At 33.7% G+C, this 23091-nt stretch overlaps 2 protein-coding genes across 2 annotated transcripts; one reads left to right on the top strand and one right to left on the bottom strand.

Annotated features, from left to right (window-relative positions):
* Positions 1-288: 288 nt before the first annotated feature.
* On the top strand, positions 289-16751 carry LOC134238532 (uncharacterized; the record flags this gene model as incomplete). The annotated part of the gene is made up of 12 exons (XM_062720651.1): positions 289-445; positions 2840-2910; positions 3050-3104; positions 3247-3377; positions 3575-3733; positions 3943-4128; positions 4303-4406; positions 4611-4758; positions 10717-10865; positions 10976-11604; positions 15998-16135; positions 16738-16751. Coding segments are annotated over 12 exons (1941 nt in total), but the record flags the coding sequence as incomplete, so codon positions are not given.
* Positions 16752-21823: 5072 nt separating this feature from the next.
* On the bottom strand, positions 21824-22745 carry LOC134238533 (xaa-Pro dipeptidase-like). Its single transcript, XM_062720652.1, has 3 exons — positions 22663-22745; positions 22254-22337; positions 21824-22067 (listed from the first exon to the last, which is right to left on the bottom strand). Exons 1-3 carry the CDS (start codon positions 22702-22704, stop codon positions 21921-21923), a joined length of 273 nt encoding a protein of 90 aa, XP_062576636.1. The 5' UTR covers positions 22705-22745; the 3' UTR covers positions 21824-21920.
* Between the last annotated feature and the right edge of the window lie 346 nt (positions 22746-23091).

Below are 23091 nucleotides of genomic sequence, written 5' to 3'. Positions count from 1 at the left end.
TTACGTTTCCAAGATAAAGTAAGAGCAAGTTGTTTGAACAAATATATTAAATATATACATTCCAATATCCACGTATTCTTTTTCAAGCCTTCTTCATATATTAACTAAACCTTAGTACTACATTTTAATTGCATCAAGCATGCATGTGACTGAAGATAAATTTTACTGAATGGTATGTGTCTACATCGAAAAGATGGGAAAGTGCACTTAGGTTCAACTAAATTTTCCAACTGTGATGATAAAAATTATCATATTTTAAATAACATATACTACTGTGAAAACATCCAGGTACTATTGGGAGACATATCCCCTCACCGGTGGCCTTGTATTCCTTATGACTATCACAAGTTGGCAATCTCCTGTTGGAGGACAGACCCAAAAGACAGGCCATCTGCCGAGGAAATCTTGAACAAGCTCAGGAGGTTAAGGGATGAGCGAGCAGTAGGTATGTTTCAAACAAAGAAAGATTTTTATGATTATTTAAAAATTTATATTGCAAAGAGAATTTAAAAAATCGGTAAAATCTATTGTTCATAGGGCATCATGAGATGCTCACTCCTCCATGGCACCTGATCCCTACTCTGATGTTTTGGAGGTCCGTGTTTATTCTTCTCCCGATTTGATTTGTTCAATGGATATTTGAGCTTGAATCCTTCAGTTGTCGTGTTGATATTAAATTTAGAGAAAAGTGCATATTCTATTTGGAAAAGCAAACAATTCAATATTTTTATACCTCTGTTAAAATAAAATTGGGGATTTAGTGATTGGGTGTTCGTCTCAACGTCTTCCCTTTCGAACGTCTTTAATGTATGGGGAAGCCTTATCCTTCTATATTTACATTTGCAAATGTTTTCCTTTATATAACACTACTGAAAGCAAGCGTTTTTATAACTGTATAAATACATGTACGGGGTCAAGAAGTCATAGATTTCGTATGGATAAACGTTCGACGTAATTTCTCAGTGACGTCATAAGGGGTCGACCCGCGTTCAGTGGATTACATGTGTAATTATACATGCCGTTGGTTTTGAAAAATAATGCATTTCACACGTTAAAAGTCACAATCAGGCAAATTTAAAGTATGAATGTCACAAATGTAAATATAAGTAATAAGGTATCATTTTTTTTTTAGTTTTATTGGGATGTAAAACGAGTTGGTACATGATCAAATCTTCCATAAAGCCCAAAGGGCTTTATGGGATTTGATCACGTGACCAACCCGTTTTACATCCCAATAAAACTAAAAAAATGATACCTTATTTCTTAAATACTACTAATTTATATGTAATAAGACTTTCAATGAAGCTTCATAACGTAACGCTATTGTGCGTTTGATCAGACAGATATATGGGGTTATTCACCACGCAACATTGACTTCAGTTTTCTTATTCTAGAAGCTGGGTATCATTTCGATAGCCTCAGAGGCTCTACTTTATCATCATTTATGATCATGGCATTTCATCTAAAATGATGTTTTATATCTTGCTATGAAGATAAAACAATTACATACAAGGCACTGAATGTTTTAAATATTTTAAGATCCCAAAGAACCAAAAAGAATTTGAACTGGAATATATATATTGGATTGCAAAACTTCATAAAAATCCTTACAAACAAATATACATATCGGGTTCGAGAAAATGCTCAACCAAGCCTCTTTCTTTACTCCTCACTAAGATATTAACATGATCGTGAAGGAGAAACTTCAAGAGTTCTGCTCAACAATATACTCAAGAAGTGTAAATCAGATGTGGATATTTAAAAATTCCAAGGAACTTTTGGACAATTTCAAATCATAAGATTTTACCAAAATCAACAGCTTAATGACTTACGATTTTCAACTATATACACAACCATTCCACACGATAAATGAAAGTCCAGGCTCTTTGATATCACTGTCAGCTGCTTTTTTCAACAAAAAAGTAGAACTCGTAAATTTACTTACCTTGTCATTGGTCATTTGCAAAATTCTTTTGTTCACAAACATTTTTATTGTACTCACAAGTACTCTAAGTTGACACCAAAAAGATGACCGAGTTTCTGATTGACAATATGCGGTTTTTGGAGTCTTCCAACAATCTATTGGAATTCCCATAGGTACCAATTGCGCCCGTAAGTCAGACCTATTGTTGTTTTCTTATATGCAGAATTGTTCCAAAATCTTATATGTGAAAAGAAGGAAACACTTGCTGTGGCCAACAACTCGACATTTAGATATATCGACGACGTATTGTCAATTAACAATGGTAATTTCCATTCTTATTTCGATACGATATATATGGCCTGGTGGTACTGAGATTAAAGAAACCACAGAGTCTGACACATCTGTTTCATATTTGGATATTTTACTTGAAGAAGACGTTAATGATAATCTTACCACCAAGCTCTACATATTCTATGATAAACGTAACGACTTTACCTTTACAATCGAGAACTCCCTTACTTATGCAGCTATATACCTTCATAACCCGCATACGTAGTTATTATATCTCAGTTGATTCCATCGATTCGAAAAGGAAGCGACGTGATTTGTGTCGGGCGCCTCGACATCATTTTCTTGTTTTTTAAGGTGTTTTTAGAAAAATTAATTATCTTGATAAATGTTTAAATACTATAATATTCCGTAACATATTATCAAGAAATATTTTTGCTGTTTAAATTCGTATTTTTCTTTCAGTCATTTCAATTGTGTGAAAGTACAGAAGGGGGTAGAAGGGGAATAAAAATATTTTAGTCAATTCAGCTATATCAGAGTGTCAGACAATTTTGTTTTACATATTTTAAAAATTATTTCTGATTTAAAATTTGATAAAATGGAAATAAAAAATTTCTGTTGAAGCAAATGAAGACATTTCAGATCCTCCTCATCTAAGTGAGCGTCAAAAGGAAAGAGGTCATGAACCAGAGAGGGTGCGTTGGCGACTGATTAAATTAAAGATAAATGCTTTACTGAAAAAATTAAAGAATGAAGAGATTATTAATACGAAATAGGACTTAGAAAGCTTATATTTTCAAGGGTATCATTGTTGTATTTTTCTTGTCTTTTTAGGGCATTTCTCCGTTCATAAGAAAACTTAAAGAGGAAAGCCTAGAGAAAAAAGAGAGTAAGTCCTCGTAATCTAAAACTGAAAATAATTAAACAGAAACTACCGGTAACTGCGGTAATATTATTTGAAATGAAAGTCGATTTATGAATTGTTATAGATACTTTAAATAAAAGGTTAATAGAGTCAATTCATGTTGAAGATATCCGGAAAACTGTTATCGAGATGAGACGCCAAAGTATGTCGAATCCTCAATGTCGTGTAGAAAAACGCACCTCTACATTGTGCCTGGAAGACCTAAAATCATTCAATGATACTCTTGTCAAGAAAACAGTAAGTACCGTTCATTTTTGATTTCATATTGTCATGAAACAATCTAAAGAAATGTTAAAATATTTTTTCTCATTCTGTAAGTAGAAAAAGTATCAAAATTGTCATATGATTTAAACAATATTCTTTCTTTTCACAAAGTCATAAATATTGTAAATAATATCTTGCGAGCATAGTGTACGATTGGCAAACCTTTTCAGGGAGAATACCTATGCATTGAAGAGCAAGTCTCTGTGGAATTCTGCGAGAAAATTCTCCCCACTATGAGCCCTGACTTCTGTGAGAAAATGGGGATCATTGCTGAAACTCTCTCACGTGAAAAGAAGAACATGACTGGACAAAGAATAGCAAATGTTTTAGTAAGTTAAGGTTTTATATTATTATAGAAGACAATATTTGTTTTAATGAAATACTATACAGGACAAGGATGTAACAAATTCTTTAATTAGTCACTTCTGTAAAACATATTGTATTTTAGAAGTTTCCAAGGTATGAATTTCCTGTCATATATTGTTTTCTGTATTATAAAGCTCCACATTGAAATCGTAACTTTTATTTATGATTGTAGACATACAAATACCCAAAAGCCCTTAATATTCTGGAATTACTGAAGGGCAATGTTTCAAACCATTCCTGTGCTCAAATGCTTCTAGCCGTGGCCCAGCTTGTTCAGAAAATGCATGCAAAGAGATGGCTGATGGTTGCCCTGACGGCTAAGAACATTTATATTCAACAACAGGAAAACCAATATAGGGTCAGGAAGAAACGTTTGTGGAAGTTAACTCAACGTTCTTTTTTGTATTTTCTATCTATGTTAACGTATCAACCAAATTGTCTTTTAATGAGTCTATCTATCACATACTCCAGAGTGTACTGATGAATTTAAGATTTAAAAAAATACAGAAATAAGTCTATTTTCTTTTTGTAGGCATTTCTTATCAAATTAGGCACAATGGTACGCCTACCTGAAGCACCCGATATAAATCAAGGAAGTATCCGTGTCTCCCACAGATTTGAGGACATTATATTTTGGTAAGACACTCCACCTCATTTACTATTGACTTTTGATGTTATTTTTTTCCTCTATGTTAAGTCAGAGGAATACATTTAGAAGCTTATACTGGAAAAGCACAACTTATATTCAGATACTAGTACTTGGGTTTGGTAGCTATTCTAAGATCAAAGACCCTCTTTTCCAAAGTCTATCTCCATTATAAATCTGATCCATCTACACAGGATCCCGAGGGAGGTGATAGCTTTTGGAGAACTATCTGCAGGAAGTGATGTGTACACAATAGCGATGTTGTTTTATCAAGTTTACATGGCATTCTCCGGGCATGACGAACTTCAAACTGTTCCCTTTGGCAGAAATTATAAATCTCAGGTATCAGCACATATATATAAAATATATGCTTTGAATATTATTAATTACCACAAATCGGTATATTAACAATGAAACATATGGAGATAACGAACAGTATTCAAAATCAAAAGTCTATAAAACAATATGAAATAGGATTAGAGCAAACACAGACCTCCAAAACATTGGAGGTGGGATCAGGTGGGATACACCCTTGTATTCCTTGTCACGATCGGGAAATAACGGAAAATCTGTCGTCAATATTCAGTGTATAAACAATAAACAAATAATCAGTATGAAAAACAGCACTCAGGATTTGACTCAATGATAGGTTTTTTGCTGATAAGGTCATTGTATCGACCAAAGACTTACAAATTGATGACTTTAAACAAGAATGCTGATATTCTTAGAGCATGCTCTTGCGTATCGAATAAACTGAAATATATAAACTCCGAATGCAGGTGATATGAAGGTACATGTATATTGCTACATAAGTAAGGGAAGTTGGCGATAGAAAAGTCCATGTCATCACGTTTATCATAGAGCCTGGTTGTTCGATCACCGTTTACGTTTTTTTTTCAAGTAAAATATCCAAATATGAAGCAGATTTTGTGGTGTCTTTTATCTCAAGCTCACCAGGTTATACCATATAAACATAAGCACGAAAATTACCATTGTTAATTGACAATACGTCGTCGATATATCTAAATGTCGAGTTGAAGGCCACAGCAAGTGTTTTCTTCTTTTCACGCATACGATTTCGCACAAATTCTGCTTCATATGAATACAAAAATAGGTCTGCTGGTAACGGGATGCAACTGGACTTGGTCTCCAAAAACAACATAGATATTGTCAATCAGAATCTCAAGCATCTTGTTGATGTCAACTTCAGAGTGCTTGTGTGTGCAATCAGAATGTTTTTAACAAAATAATTTTGCAAATGATCAATGACAAGGTAAGTAAATTTACGAGTTCCATTTTTATTGAAAAACAGCTGTCAATGATATGAAAAAGCCTGGACTTTAATTTTTCGTGGGGAATGGTTGTATATAAAGTTGAAAAGTCGTAAGTTTTTAAGCTGTTGATTTTGGTATAATCTTGTGATTTCAAATTGTCCAAAAAGTATTCCAGGCATATATCCACCTTCCTTGATTTTTTTTGTACCAGAAAAAAAACAACATTAAAATGAAAAAGGTGAGGAAAAGGCAGAATGGCTAATTTACAGAAATCTTAAAACAATACACCAATAGAAATTGTAGAGAAGAGATCAGGTGCTAAGAACTAGTATGTATTCCCTGTTGGCCGGTCGCACCTGACCAGGTAGACAGAAAATTCCGTAGTCAAATTCTGTATAAAAACAAAGGCCTGACAATTGGTATGAAATAATTATGTCAGCCAAAATACGACCTTATAATAGGTAATAATCGCTGACAAGGTCATTATAACGGCCATAAAAATTACAAATTGCAGACTTGAAACAAAGTTATTGAAATCAATGAAACCTCAATTTATCTGTCAGTAGCCTACGTCGGTTTAAGGTATACCTTTACTCAGATGATTAAAAATTCCACTGATAAGAACGAAAAACCACATATTGCACATTGTACACCTATGATTCTTGTGTTAAATTTCAATTTCAAATAACTAGGTCAATGACCTCGTTTTCATGCTAGGGGCCCCTGAATATTTCTCGGGAAATACCTCAATTTTTCACACTATGACCATTTTTTCTTCACCAACAAAATATTACAAGCAACAAAACTCTTTAAATAAGGAAATATTATAGCAATGGAACAGAGTTGATCCATATAAAGAAATGAGTTTGGGCCATAAACATGATAATTATTACAGTCCGAATTTCCTCTGTCATATTTATATTTTTTCCCTATTTTTAATCAAATATTGCAAAAATCTGACTGATAAGAACTCTTATTTATTTATAGTCTTTGGCTACTTTTGTTACCCTCATTCTCATGGTATTAATATTATATTGGGCCAATGATCAAATTATTGAGATATGTTGACTACAGTGGTTTTTGTACATGTTTTTGAATTTCTTTATTTCATAGCATTCTTTTATTTGAAATAATTTATGAGCTTAAACACAAATAAAATTTGAAAAATGATGTCTTAAAATACATGTAACCTTTACTTTGTGATTAATATTGCAAGAAATAAAAATTTTGAAAACAATTAAAAATTACAAATTTAGTCCGAATTTCCTCTGCATAGCAATACATTGAGTTTTGTTCCTGTATATTTTCTTCAAGTACTAACATATTAAACTTTTAAATTGATATTGAGATAAAACTTAGTTATTTCATCCATTTAGAACAATTTTTGATTCAATATATTATACCTTATAAAATTTCCTCTCTGATTTCTGAAACCTGAGTAAACGTCATCCTTAAGAGCGTACAGTATTTGGATCATGCTCCTTAGTATTGGATAAGTTTGGAGATGAACAAAGATACCATATACAGGTGATAGCGAGATACAAGTATTACTACATGAAATATATGGAGATAAAGAGCAAAAGTCCATCTAGACAATACAAATAAAGGGTAATGTACAAGGACATATATTTTTTTCAATATTACATAAGGAAAGTTGACGATGAAAAATTTAAAAATTTAAAATCATCTCGTCATATTATTTAGTAGTTCAAGCTAATCGGCCTTTGTTATCTATAGTCAATAAAACATCAAAATATGAAACAGACTCAGTTTCAGTGGTGTTTTCAATTTCAGGTTCACTGGGATATATCGAATCGACATTTAATTGGATGTATAGCTATCGTTAATTAATCATATGTCTTTTATTTACTGTATAGCTATATGTCGAGTTGAAGGTCACAACAAATTGTTCAGGAATAAATTCTGCTCCATAGGGATCGATATAAAAACAAGTCAGCAAGTTAATGAGTATATAATAAATGCACATTGGAATTCAAACAGTTGATTGTTCGAAGACCTGTGCAGCTGGCCTCCGGGAAAAATAAAGATGTTGTCAATGAGAAAGCCCCACATCTTTTGAATATCAACTTCAGAGTACCTTTGTGTATAATTGAAGCGATTGTTAACAAAGGAAGTAACAGTTTTTGATTATATAGAAAAGCTTAGTTTTTTTTATTTATTGACAAACGGTGAAAGTGTAGAAAAGTTTAACGTTAATGGCTTTCGACAAACATGACAAATTTAGCATGCTATATTTTCTATTTAAAAGTTTTCGAGAATCTGATCCTTATATATATCTTCACATTTTTCATTGCAATAAAAATATTACATGTTTCAAAATATTTAGTGTCCTTTAACATTTGAAAATGGGGCAGATGTAATAGGGTCCGAAAAAGAACTGTCGAAAATATCTGACTAAAACCTTTCAAACTTTAATTTTAGTAAAGATTTAGTTAGCCTTTCGTTATATAAAAAACTTAATCTGTTCACAGTTATCGTATATGCTATATGATAAACGTGATGACTTTAACTTTTCTATCGTCAACTTCCCTTACTTATGCAGCAATATACCTTCATCACCTGCATACGGAGTATATATATCTCAGTTGATTCGATACGCAAGAGCATGCTCTACGTATGAACAATTTCTTAAACGAGGTAAATTATTGACAAGCAAGTTTTGATGAAACAAGAATATCAACAGTCTCGTTTAAAGTCATCATTTCGTAAATTCTATGGTCGATACAATGACCTTGTCAGCAAATACAATTTATCATTGAGTCAAATGCTGACTGACGTTTTTCATACGAATTGTTAGTCCATTATTTATACACTGAATTGACGACGGATTTTTTCCGTTATTTCCTGATCATAACAACGAGCACACGGCGGGTGTGACCGGTCGGCAGGGGATGCTCACTCCTCCATGGCACCTGATCCCACCTCTGATGTTTCGGAGGTCCGTGTTTGCTTTGCTCTTATTTTGTATATTGTTTAATGGACGTTGAGATTGAATACTGTTCGTTTTTTCCATATCCTTCTTATGATAAATTGTGATGAAGAAGAATCTGAGAGACACCAAACATTACATCACAGATTATGCCCCTTTTAAACTCTGTGTAGATTTGTACAAATTGATGTTTTAAACTCTATGTAGATTGTATTAATTGATATATTTTTATCTTTACTACAATATGAATAGTAGAACTTTGGAGATAACGAACAGTATTCAAGATCAGAAGTCTAACAATACAAAATAGGAGCAGAGCAAACATGGACTTCCAATACATTGGAGGTGGGATCAGGTGCTATGGAGGAGTGAGCATCCCCTGCCGACCGGTCACACCTGACGTGTGCTCCTTGTCATGATCGGGAAATAACGAAAAATCTGTTGTCAATTCAGTGTATAAATAATGAATTAACAACTAGTATGAATAACGTCAGTCAGCAGACTCAATGACATTTTCTATTTGCTGACAAGGTCATTGTATCGACCATAGAATTTACGAAATGATGACTTTCTACGAGACTTCTGATATTCTTGTTTCATCAACTTGTTTATCAATAATCTAGACATTGTTCATACGTAGAGCATGCTCTTGCATATCGAATAAACTGAGAAATATAAACTCCGTATGCAGGCGATGAAGGTATATTGCTGCATAAGTAATGGAAGTTGACTATTGTAAAGTTAAAGGCATCACGTTTATAATAGAGCTTAGTTGTTAGATTAATATTAACGTCTTTTTCAAGTAAAATATCCAAATATGAAACAGATGTGTATGACTTTGAGGTATCTTTTATCTAAAGCTCACCAGGATATATCGTATCGACATTAGTATGAAAATTACCACTGCTTATTGACAAAACGTCGTCGATATATTTAAATGTCAAGTTGAAGGCGTTTTCTTTTCACGTATAAGATTTTGAACAAATTCTGCTTCATATGAATAGAAAACTAGGTCTGCTAGTGATGGAGCGCAATTGGTATCCATGGGAATTTCAATAAATTGTTGGAAAAACCTGGTCTCCAAACACAACAAAGATATTGTCAATAAGAAACTCAAGCATCTTTCTATCAACTTCAAAGTACTTGTATGTACAATCAGAATGTTTCTAATAAAATAATTTTGCAAATGACCAATGACAAGGTAAGTAAATTTTAGCTGCAGAACTGTAGCTCTCCGAAAAAAATATATATATCGACAGACCTGTACGGGATATAACTATGTAACAAAAAATTGGGACATTTTTAGCACTGCCAAATCATTTATTAAACGATTGAATGATTTTCATTCCATTACCGGAAGATGATTTTTAGCCCTCTTAACAGAAATAAAAAATTAGAATTTTTATTAAAATTATAAACAATATTTTGGGTTTTTAAGGTTTTGTACGCGTTAATCATAAGTATTCTACTAAAATCCCAGAAAAATATCCTTCTTTCTTTTCCGGATGTGATGCCTGTATTTCCTCAAAATGACTAAAATCATGCATTTTCATTGCTGATGCTGGAAAATCTCAAAATAAAGAAAAAGTAGAGCTACAGATGCAAATTTACACTACATGTATATAACAACTTTTCGGGCTCAGGTGTTTCAAAAGCATGAATAACTTGACCGAAAGTCTAAGGGTTACTACACTACGCCAAGTTAGAGAAAATTCAACCTCAGTATCGGTAAAACACATTAAAAATGCCCAAGAATATTTATTTTGCTCGGATAAAGACATTGATACACCTAATGCATGGTAGAAATTGGGCTGCGTATGGGTCGGAAGAGGGGATGTTTTAAAAGATAATAGTTCTACCTAATGTTGTATGAATAACGAACCTAAATTCCTAATTCATAATGAATCGACATTTCTCGTTTTATTATTGTATTCTGACACTGTTCCTCATCCTAATACCACTGTACTATACAATGTTGATGTTTCTGTATTTCAAGAAGTGTGTGCGAATGCTAAAAGTTCACCTTTCATAGGAAGCTTTTTATAAACAATGGCCTTACAAACCTTATTCTGTCAGATACTTGGTGTGCTTAATGAAGGACAGAAACCAGAAAAGCCAGAGAAGTGCCCCGGTTGGCTGTATGATGACGTCATGATTCCTTGTTGGCATAGCGATAGATCGTGCAGACCATCAATTTGTGACATAGTGGGAATCATGTCAGAGAGGTTCGTAATTCTTAAGTGATTTTTTATGTTTTAAAGGCATTCATATTTCTATTAATAAACTTGCATTTATTTAACTTTAATGTACATATTTATGCATGTGTATAAAATAGGATAAGTGAGAACCAAAGCATCAGAACTTCAAGTTTAAAAACAGACAAAAGACCAGTAGAAAATCAAAATGATACATCTCCAGAAAGCATTGCTAAGGAACAGAATCTTGATGGTGGATATTTGGATGCTGGAGACATTGATAAACAACAACGCTTAGGATATGACATGTTAGGTCAGACCACAGAAAACCAGTATGATGATATTATGAATATCAATTCCTCCAGTAGAAACTTTGAAAGTTCTACCCAATCATTTACTCTAAACGACAAAGAAATGGCACAATTTGGCATGACTGGGCACCCTTCAGAGTCTTCTGTGTCATCATCATCATCTTTTGTGTCCCCAACTACAATCACAACCTTGGGATTTCCTAATGTTCGAATCACAGACCCAAGACCCTTCATTGATAAGTCTCGGGCATTTGGAGTTATGAACACGGATCCTGAATCTAACAATACAAAAATCAATCCGCTTCTTAATAGTGTTCTAAGTAGTGATGGATTCTCAGCAAGCTTATCCACAAACACAGATAAAGAAGAATTAGAGACAGGAGTTCTGAGTAGCATAGTGCTGACAGATACTAACTCTGACTCAGTGAATAAATCATCAGATTTTACGAGCTCACAGAGTTAAGCAAAGATTTGTTTTTACAATTCAAAAAAGCATTTATGAACAATTAAAAAATTCATATTTCTCTGTTTGGTGCAATCATATAATTATGACTTGTACCATTTCTAAGAGAAACACTATTATATGGTCAACAATAAAGTTGCCTGGAATGTAATTGGTTTAGAAGCACAGGATGTTTGATAAATAAATAAGGCAGTTGATCTAATTTTTAACTTTTAAATCATCTATATACATGTATAAAAATTATTTAAGAGCAGATGATCTTTCATGTGTGATTTAATTTAGAGTAGAAGTACTATCTTTATTGACATCTAATTTACATATACTGCCAAGTTGAGCAATTATTTTAAAAATTAACAGATGCTACAGGTACTCTAAAACTACGGCGCCGCTGCAGGGCCAGGTAAAATAATATTTTTACTTGTTCGGACAAATTAGAAATTCGTTCGGACGAATAAGTTATTTGTTCGGACGAATTAGATATTCGTTCGGACGAATTAGTTATTTGTTCGGACAAATAAGAAATTCGTTCAGACGAATTAGTTATTTGTTCGACGAATTAGTTATTTGTTCGGACGAATTAGATTTTCGTTCGGACAAATTAGAAATTCGTTCGGACGAATTAGAAATTTGTTCGGACAAATAAGTTATTTGTTCGGACAAATTAGAAATTCATTCGGACGAATTAGATATTCGTTCGGATAAATTAGAAATTCGTTCGAACGAATTAGAAATTTGTTCGGACAAATTAGATATTTGTTCGGACAAATTAGAAATTCGTTTGGACAAATAAATTACTTGTTCGGACAAATTAGAAATTCGTTCGGACGAGTAAGTTAATTGTTCGGACGAATTAGGAATTTGTTCGGACAAATAAGTTATTTGTTCGGACGAATTAGATATTCGTTCGGACAAATTAGAAATTCGTTCGGACGAATGATTTATTTGTTCGGACGAATTAGATATTCGCTCGGACAAATTAGAAATTCGTTCGGACGAATTAGAAATTTGTTCGGACAAATTAGTTATTTGTTCGGACGGATTAGATATTTGTTCGGACAAATTAGATGTTTGCACAAATTATCTTGTAAAGAGAGATATACAATTTGTATAATCAGGAGGATTCATCCCTTTTTAATACATAAATAGCTCTTTGGACCATGACATACACACGTTGCAACTAGACATGTGCTATTAAAGTCGGGTATGTTGATTGTAAATATTCGGAAATAATGGTTCTATATCGGTATATATTATAGACCTAAAGTCTTCCATTCTGAAAGTATATTATCTGAGAGCCCACTAGCAAATTCAAAGGGTCAGTTACTTCTTATTAAACATCTTTTCACTCCCATCCGTGACACACTCATAAGATTTTTCATAAATAAACATCATCTGGTTCTACCAGACCAACTTTTGCTGGTTGTGTTAAATTGGTTACACTGGGGTGCCAGTGGTCAGTTACCACTTCTTTGAAAAGATGAGATCCACTCCTTAAGGTTTTATTCATACTGCAGGCAATTGGTACGGGAAAAAATGGCATTGAAAAAGTAAGTCCCCCACCACCACCACGAAATAGGACTGTCAACTTTGGCAACTTTTCCTGTGTCATTTTTTTTTTTGCTTGTCAACTTTTCAGGTAAGTATTTTTTTCTAAGCCCCCCCACCCACTTTCAAAGACGCTGCTACGTGGCTGTATTGTATTTTATTAAATAAACTTCGGACTCAAAATATCGAGCCTCTTATTCGATGGTTCTTAATTTTTTAAGGTGGGGCTTACTAGCTAGGATATTTGTAGTTTTTCTTCTATACCGATGTTCCTTTGAAGTATTTTGTGATAAAGGAACAAACAGAGGGAATCTCATAAGTCCATCTCCAATGGATTCTTTCTAAGATCGTTAAAAACTATTATTAAGTAACTATATTAATTTTATTTTATATTTAAAATATATTACTTGAGATATTAATATATTATTTGAGTTCATCTCACAATATGCGTCGTTATCAAAGCTCTATCCTCAACATTATATGTCATCATTCACCTCCTTTTTGTGAAAAATCTAATAAATGAGATAAGCCGGAATTTATTTATCCATCTCTACAGTGTCGGTACTTAGTCACTAGTTTTACGGGTTATCTCCCCTTTTCTATGCATCAATGAAAGTGAAAGGTGGGTGATGAAAGTATCCGAATTATTTTTTTTTGTTTTTTGTATTATGAAATATTTTCAGTTTTTAAAGTTAAGTTTCAGTCAAAGAATTAACATGGGTTATCTTATTAACATTGATTTTGCTCGATGGCAAATATTTCATTGGATTGAAACAGATCGATTCAGGCACGTAGCATCGTTTTTGAAAGTGGGGGGCCAAGCTGAGAAAATTTTTTTTACTTACCTAAAAAAAAAAAAAAAAAAAAAACGAAAATTGTAAATAACCCAAACTCGAAAATCCTATTTCGTGGGGGGTTGGGGGGGGGTTGGGGGTTGGGGGTTGGGGGGTGGGGATGGGGGGGTTAGCGGCCAACTTTTTTCAAGGCAAACTTCCAATTTTTTTCCTATATTCTCTTGCAATGTACGAGGGTCATTCCAAAAATACATAGACAATGCTTCTCATCGTCATATGATTATTACAAGATTATAGATCAACATAAACATTTATTTTGTCGAAGTGTGAAGTTTCATTCCATTTGATTAAATAGAACTCATGTTAGCCAAATTTTAAAGCAACATGTTTCGTTACCACGGAACACGGTTTACCAATATTGTAACGTCAAAATCAACGCTGAGAAAGTTTGTCAAAAGTATACTCTTATTTTTATATTTCAAACACGGTTTGTAGCGTCTTCTCCATTCAAAACACATACCCACAACACTTAACACCTAGTTTGCTAACAATTGTACAAATATAGCTTGAATTAGAATGTTATTGTTTTCAAATTCTTTAATTTACCATGCAACTCTATTATTTCTGCAACATTGAAGCACATATTACGTTCAATGACGTTCCTAACTCTTTTGACAATATTTTTAACTTTAACCTGTTTCTTGCAGTCGATCCATCGTCCGATTCAAACTCGCTACCACTCAGAAATTGTATTTTCAATTTAATACAGATACACAGATTATTTTTCATACAGATCCTGGTTTATAAGGATTTTTAAAGCTTGTAGAAGAAGTTTCCCGAATGTAAAGGCTAATTTTATTGCTACTTGCTGCTCCGTGACGTCCTCCAACGTCATGGTTTTTTGCCTTTTTTAATCAAGTCCATATGTATTTAGAAGCTGATATCTTTTAAATGGAGCGAGATATTACATAACCTGATTTCATTTGAATTATTACAGCAATACTTTATTTAAACATGTAAATTTTATTTCGTTTCAGCTCCAATTATTAAAGATATAGCTGTAAATACTATAAAGTGAAAATGAGAAAATTACTCAATTTTGACGGTGCTCCGTGACCCCATTTTAGCTGTTCTAAATCCTCGTAATTTTAATAAATATGAAGATACATTCCAATTTTTTTACTCAAATTATTTGAATCTGTTGTTAAAACATTTTTACCAAATTTGGATATAATATGACGTTAAATAAAAAAGTTAGGACAAAAGTCTACGAACTTTTTGAATGACCCTCGTATATACTGGGGTAAAGAGTGGGGGGGGGGCAACCACCTTTACAATAGACATTTTCTATAGTAAAGGTAATGTTGGGAGAAAAAGTGGGGGGGGGGCAGGCCCCCCCCCCTGGCCCCCCCGGATACTACGTGCCTGCGATTTGCCACTCGTCCATACTTTAAACTTTGGCACATGGTACAAGAGGTAACATTACAATATGGTAATAATAACCAACTTCATCAGCAGATTTTGAATGAAGAAAAGCGTACTTAGTGAAATATTATTTAAACAAAATGAACTAATGTAAAAATAGCTATGAACTTCAACTTTATTCGGTCCATGTTATTCAAGGTCATTGGTCAAACATCCATACAGATGGTAGCCTATATTTAGATACTTAGTTCCCTTGGCCTATCTTTCAGGGGTTTAGAAAATTTAAATGGGAATATCCATAATTATAATTCTTACAATATGAGTATGCTTTTTGTAGATTTGGGTTTGTTGCATTTTATCAGTTTATTTAAAATATTTTGTGATATTTTGATAAATGAATAAATAAATAAATAAATAAATTTTAAAATAAATAAATAAATAAATAATTAAATAAAATAAATGTTCAAGGACATGGCTACCCTAGCTTCGCCATACTACCTTTTTCCTTTTATTTAAAATATTTTGTGATATTTTGATAAATAAATAAATAAATAATAAATAAATAAATAATAAAATAAAATAAAATGAATTTTTACTAATCTCGTCTCAGTTGTATATTTTCAGGCACTCGGACGTGGTACAACGCAGGAGCACCCAGCCAGCCACCAGCCAACCAGCCAGCCAGCCAGCCAGCCACAGATGAAGAGGAAGGAGCCCATTGCCCAGCTTTGATCCCAACAGCAGTCAAGCAGAGAAGAGGAGGTAAGATTCACAGTTTATATCTTGCAGCCTTTTGTGATCTTGACCTTGCCAAATGATGTTGACCGTATCAGCATTTGACCTCTTGACTTGCAATTGAAGGGATTAATTAATTCAGGCTGTAAAATCTCGGGGGCATAGGTTCCATGCACCCGAGTTGAATTGTACATTGTCTGTCAAATCTACATAATAGTTATGTTAGGACCAGCAGCATCCTCACCTATTCGGATATCTCTTCTCTTAGGGGGCTTGACAAGGGGGACAACTTCATGCACACTCAACCAGAACAATAACAATGTGTGCATAGTGAATTAGGACCTCAATGGTTCACTAGTTGATATAGACAGGATTCCCCAAATTTTAATTTAATTTACTACATGTAGATATCTAGCAAGGCTAGCTAATATTTTGCTGGTTTATATATATCAAAGGGTTCAGATTACATGTAAGTGAGATGGGGTCAAAGGCATGTTTTGCTTATATTTTCTGTGTAAACTTTTTGGTTTAGTTAAAATTATACATATTAAGAAAATAAAAGGTCATCGTTCATTTGGAAGCCGTATCCAATGTACATGAACACGATTTAATATGAATTTCTCTAACAGGGCCTGTACCTTAATTGAGTAGGTTTGATGATATCATGATAACACAATATAGACACACACATTTCCGAATATTTACAATCAACATACCCGACTTTAATAGCACATGTCTAGTTGCAACGTGTGTATGTCATGGTCCAAAGAGCTATTTATGTATTAAAAAGGGATGAATCCTCCTGATTATACAAATTGTATATCTCTCTTTACAAGATAATTTGTGCAAACATCTAATTTGTCCGAACAAATATCTAATCCGTCCGAACAAATAACTAATTTGTCCGAACAAATTTCTAATTCGTCCGAACGAATTTCTAATTTGTCCGAGCGAATATCTAATTCGTCCGAACAAATAAATCATTCGTCCGAACGAATTTCTAATTTGTCCGAACGAATATCTAATTCGTCCGAACAAATAACTTATTTGTCCGAACAAATTTCTAATTCGTCCGAACAAATAACTTACTCGTCCGAACGAATTTCTAATTTGTCCGAACAAATAATTTATTTGTCCAAACGAATTTCTAATTGTCCGAACAAATATCTAATTTGTCCGAACAAATTTCTAATTCGTTCGAACGAATTTCTAATTTATCCGAACGAATATCTAATTCGTCCGAACGAATTTCTAATTTGTCCGAACAAATAACTAATTCGTCCGAACGAATTTCTAATTTGTCCGAACAAATAAAAATTTTCTTTTTACTTGGCCCTCCAGCGGCACCGTATAAAACAAAACTTGAAAAAGAAAAAAAAATTGGATCTCTTTTTATAACACTCTCAGTTTCTAAAGTATAATTTAGGGGTTGGAATTGAGCAATTCATTTTTTTTAGCTCTACTGGTCAGAGACCAGAAGAGCTTATGCGATATAAAGGTGTCAGTCGTCCATCCGTCTGTCTGTCTGTCTAGCTGTCCGTCTGTCTGTAAACAATTTTTCAAAACGCTACTCCTCCTACAGTTTTGATCTGATTTCAATATAACTTGGCACACAAGAAGACTATACTAAGATGCATAAAATAGTGCATCGGTTTTTGATTTCGTTGAACGGTGTTGCCATAGTTACTACTAATAGAATTTTCTGTGAAATTCGTTTAAAATGCAACTCCTTCTACAGTTTTGGTCTGATTTCAATATTACTTAGCAAATAAGTAGACTACATTAAGATTTAGGAATAGTGCATCGTATTTTGATTGCGATGAACCGAATTCCCATGGTTACTAAAAATAGAATTTTCTATGAAATTTCTTTAAAATGCTACTCCTTCTGCAGCTTTGGTCTGATTTCAATACATCTTGGCACACAGGTAGACTACAAAATGATACATAAAATAATGCATTGGTTTTTGATTTCAATGAACGGTGTTGCCATTGTTACTAAAAATAGAAATGTCTGTGAAATTCCTTTAAAATGTTACTCCTTCTACAGTTTTGGTCTGATGGCAATGGCTTCTTTTCTCGTCATTTGTTATAAGTACAAACCAGTAGAGCTACAGTCTCAACAGAGACTTCTGGTTTTATTATTCAGTATAAAAATTCACTGTTTAAAAGAATATATGGCAAAAAGTAATGGAAACACAGAAAAAAAAGACTGATATATGTGATGGAAGGAGGGCAAGGGACCAATTCTTTAAAAAACAAAAACAGAACATTACAAGAAACAATTTATTCTATATGCCTCATTTAAAGCATGAAGACTTTGTTCATGATCAAAGAACAGTTCAAGAGAAACATCTGTGAAACATAATGACCTGCCTACATATGGCACAACTGTTATCATATACAGTGGACCCTCATTTATTCGGACGCTTTGGTTCCCAGTCAATTTGTCCGGATATGTGAAGCATCCGGATATCTGATGAAAAATCGTCCGGATACTGAAGCATCCGGATATCTGGCGTCCGGATATCTGAAGGTCATGCTTCAGTATCCGGACAATTTTTCATCGGAACGAAATTTTTAAATGCTATTTTGTCTTGTTTAACTGGTGATTCAGATATCCGGATGCTTCACTTATCCGGACAAATTGACTGGGAACCAAAGCGTCCGGATAAATGAGGGTCCACTGTACATCTAAATGAGTATTGCATTGTATTGTAAATAATTATGAAAAATCACAGCTTCACATGTTATAAAACTGAGACAGTTTTCTCTGTTAAATATACATTTTTCTATATATTGTAAGATGAACAAGAGGCCCAAGGGCCTTGAATCACTCTTCTGATAAATTATACAATCTATCCTAAGACCCAAGATGCATCAACTGACAAAGTTTGATGATTCTTAGCCAGTTAGGACTGAAGATATTTAAATGTAACGATAAGTAGCTCAAGGTGACCCATGGTGACCTACTTTTTGATTGAAATTTTCTAAGGACGAAAGATGCATTAATTGACAAAGATTGATGATTCTAAGCCAATAAGTACTAGAGTACTTGATATTCAAAAGTGGGTCACAGTGACCTACTCTTTAAATCAACATTCTCTGAAAACCCAAGGTGCACCAACTGACAAAGTTTGACAATTCTAAGCCAATGAGTACTCTAAAACTCTTAAATATAGCCATAAATGTCACACGTACGTCACCGTGACCTATTTTTCGATCATCATTCTCCAAAAACCTAAGATGCATCAAATGACAAAGTTTGATGATTCTAAGCCAATACATACCTGAGATACTTAAATATAGCCATAAAATGTCAAAATTAGGTCACAGTGACATACTTTTTGGTCGACATTCTCCGAAACCCAAGATGCATCTACTAACAAAGTTTGATGATTTTAAGCCAATAAATACCTGAGATACTCAAAAGTAGGTCACCATGACTTACTTTTTGGTCAACATGCTCCGAAAACCTAAGATGCATCAAATGACAAAGTTTGATGATTCTATGCCAATACATACCTGAGATACTTAAATATAGCCATAAAATGTCAAAATTAAGTCACCATGACTCATTTTTGGTCGACATGCTCCAAAAACCTAAGATGCATCAAATGACAAAGTTTGATGATTCTAAGCCAATATATACCTGAGATACTTAAATATAGCCATAAAATGTCAAAATTAAGTCACCATGACTCATTTTTGGTCGACATGCTCCAAAAACCTAAGATGCATCAAATGTCAAAGTTTGATGATTCTAAGCCAATATATACCTGAGATACTTAAATGTAGTCATAAAATGTCAAAATTAGGTCACAGTGACCTACTTTTTGGTCGAGATGTCCGAAAAGCCAAGATGCATTAAATGACAAAGTTTTATTATTCTAAGCCAATAGGTACCTGAGGTACTTAAATATAGCAATAAAATGTCTAAAGTAGGTCACCATGACCTACGTTTTGGTCGTCAATCTCCAAAAACCCAAGATGCATCAACTGACAAAGTTTGATAATTCTAAGCCAATGAATGCCCGAGGTAATTAAATCTAGCCATAAAATGTTAAAAGTAGGTCAACGTGACCTAATTTTTAGTCAAAATTTTCTGAAGACCAAAGATGCATCAACTGACAAAATTTTATGATCATAGGTCTAATAGTATTCAAAATATGCCTTTTAAACAATTTGAAAACAGATGCCTGCAAAGTTCAAAAAGTAGGTCACAGTGACCTACTTTTTCATAAATATGTTTTAAGGCCCCATGATGCATCAACTTACAAGATTTCTTGATTCTAAACCTCTCGGTGTCTGAAATAATGGGATTATGTTTTATAAAAGATTTGCCATAAAGTTCAAAAAGTAGGTCACAATGACCTACTTTTAAGTTGATGTTTTTTGAGGACCCAAGATGCACCAACTGACAAAGTTTTATGATCATAGGCCTTAAAGTGTCCAAAATATGCCTCCAAATCAATTTGAAAACAAAAGCCAGTAAAATTTAAAAAGTTGGTCACCGTGATCTACTTTTGTGTTAACATGATGTGAAGTCCTGAGATGCATCCTGAGATGCATCAACTTACAAGATTTGATGATCTTAGTCTTTATAGTAAGCAAAATATCAACGTTTTTAATAAATCGTAAATTTTGAAGTGACCTTGAAACCATGCCCTTTGCCCCAGGGTCATGCCTTGAACAATTTTTAATCTTCAATATATCCCGACCCTTGTATGTAAGTTTGGTGAAAATCTGCCTGGTGGTTCTGGAGAAGATTTTTTTAGCAACCAGTACTTTTGATTTTATTTTCCTGATTATCTCCCCTTGTTTTAAGGTTCCACCCCTAATTTTAGCATTTATAAATGGTAGGCCTGGGGCCAAGGATACCCTGTGACAAATTTGACAATAATTGGCCAAGGGGTTCTTGAGTTATGGCCCATATTCTAAAAAGTTAACGCACACCACACAACGCACACCGCACAAATGGCCATAGTGTTAGCTCTTTGAGCCTTTGGCTCAGAAGAGCTAAAAATGTTGTCAAATGTATTACTGTATTGCCAGGGTAAAATGTGTAATATTCATAAGCTTTTAGAATTTTTCAAATAGGTCATTTGTGAATGAATTGCAAGTGAAAAAGTTTTTAATTTTAAAGAAATCCTAAAGCTTAATTAATTGATCTTTGCATTCTATTTTTGTTTCAAAGAGAGAGTTTTTTCTGAATCATGTGTAAAGACTTTTCCTACACTGGTATGCTGTACATATGTGTGATGTATAAAATGTTTAAAAATGCTTGTGAATAAATATTATTGTGAATAATGAACTCAATAGGTTGGAATGTACCGGTAGTAAGCTTAAGGCAAATAAACATCTGGAATAAAATATATACTTTTACAAAAATGAATATATTTTATCTTGATCCAATCACATGTCATTAGCACCATATTCATGTATTAAATCATTTAGTTCTTCAACAATTAAAGACAATCTATAAGACATCTTCTGGCTTGATATTATACCTCCTTTAATAATATATTTCTATCTTGTAAATTTGGAGGCCTCCTTAATTATAGATCTTATCAGTTAAGAGGTATAGTCTTACAAAAATGTCATTCACTTTACAACCATACATTAAATGAAATCACAACTTATCGAATTCAATCAACTAAAAATAAATGACAAAGAAAATTATCACATGTATATAACAAATGTTACTTGCATGATGGTATGGGTACACTGTAAGTCTACTGAAAACAGCTGATTATGACTTCACTTCCTGTGGTAGGAGGATCAGGGGGAGTTGTCTCCCCTCAGTCAGCTGATTATGACTTCACTTCCTGTGGGAGGGGGATTTGGGGTCGCTGTTTCCCCTCGGCCATCAGACTCTCAATCTCCTCCACGGTTCGGGGGACACAGGTCAGTAGTTCCATCCCGTCTTCTCTGACTGCTACATCATCCTCTATACGAACCTGCCATTAAAATATTGTTCTTTATATTTACTCATGTAATGAATACTCAAATGAAGAATTTTCCACTTAAAAACAGTCTTCAAATTCAAATAAAATAAAATGATTTTTTACAATTTTATTTGTATACATATAATGCAAATTGAGATATAAATATTTCTAGATATATAAGAAATACATGTATCTCACCCCTCCAAATCCCCTGTATTGGTCTATCATCTCACGACACATGAACTGGGACTGCTCAGGGTTGTTAAGGGCTGCATCTAACAGCTGAAAACAAAAAAGAATTGCTCATTAAACAAAGCTTTCAACAACTTCAATTCAGCATCAAGTAAATGACTTATTATTTGCAAGAGCTTTATTTCTTCACAACTACTCTTTATCTTGCTAAAGTTATATGTAATAAACACATTATAAGTACCAAATACAGTCTAATGATAATAAGATGTGAAAAAATTAGTGACGTACAGTACATAGTACATCCAAAGTACCTTTCTTTGCTTCCCACAATTTCAAAGAACAAACCACATCTAAGATATGAAATCATGTTCTATATTCATTACCATTGTGGAACTTGCCACTCTCTAGAACTTACCACATCTATGAAATACACTCCAGGTTCTATGGTGAGTACCATTCTGGGTTGGACAACTCTGGCCGTCCTCAGGGACTTTAATCCGGGCTATTTATGTTGCACTGGATGAAGACATCGATGCTGTCGGAGTAGAACTGCAGCTCCTCTTTGATAGTCCTGTTGTAAGAATCCAGTTGATAGCGGTGTCTGTTGAGGTAGGAGAGGAACTTCTCTCGGGTTTGGAACTCGTCCCTGACGATATTGGCGCTGGTGGGCCAGGAGGACAGGTTCTGGATGGCGATGTCGGTGTCGGGGTATCGCTGTAGGAGCAGGTCTTTTGTTTCCACAGTTCTATGTTGCTCACGTACAATGCGCTCATATCGCGTTCCCTCTGAATGTTTCCGAGCAAAATACCCAACTCGATGCTGAAAAGAGCAAATATTCAGTCAT

Source organism: Saccostrea cucullata, unplaced genomic scaffold (assembly GCF_032062105.1).
Source record: "Saccostrea cucullata isolate Sc308-1 unplaced genomic scaffold, CSIRO_AGI_Scuc_v1 ctg3786, whole genome shotgun sequence".
Classification (NCBI taxonomy): domain Eukaryota; kingdom Metazoa; phylum Mollusca; class Bivalvia; order Ostreida; family Ostreidae; genus Saccostrea; species Saccostrea cuccullata.
The sequence above is the reverse complement of the archived record's forward strand: the minus strand, read 5'-3'. Positions and strand labels throughout refer to the sequence as shown.

Bases quoted from the DNA above. Each gene is read 5' to 3' on its own strand.
- LOC134238533 (XM_062720652.1), bottom strand. From the start codon at position 22,704: ATGGTACTCACCATAGAACCTGGAGTGTATTTCATAGATGTG. The intron at 22,338-22,662 runs GTAAGTTCTAGA...TTTTGTTTTCAG, and splicing joins GAGTGTATTTCATAGATGTG to CTGTTAGATGCAGCCCTTAA. The intron at 22,068-22,253 runs GTGAGATACATG...TTTTAATGGCAG, and splicing joins AATACAGGGGATTTGGAGGG to GTTCGTATAGAGGATGATGT.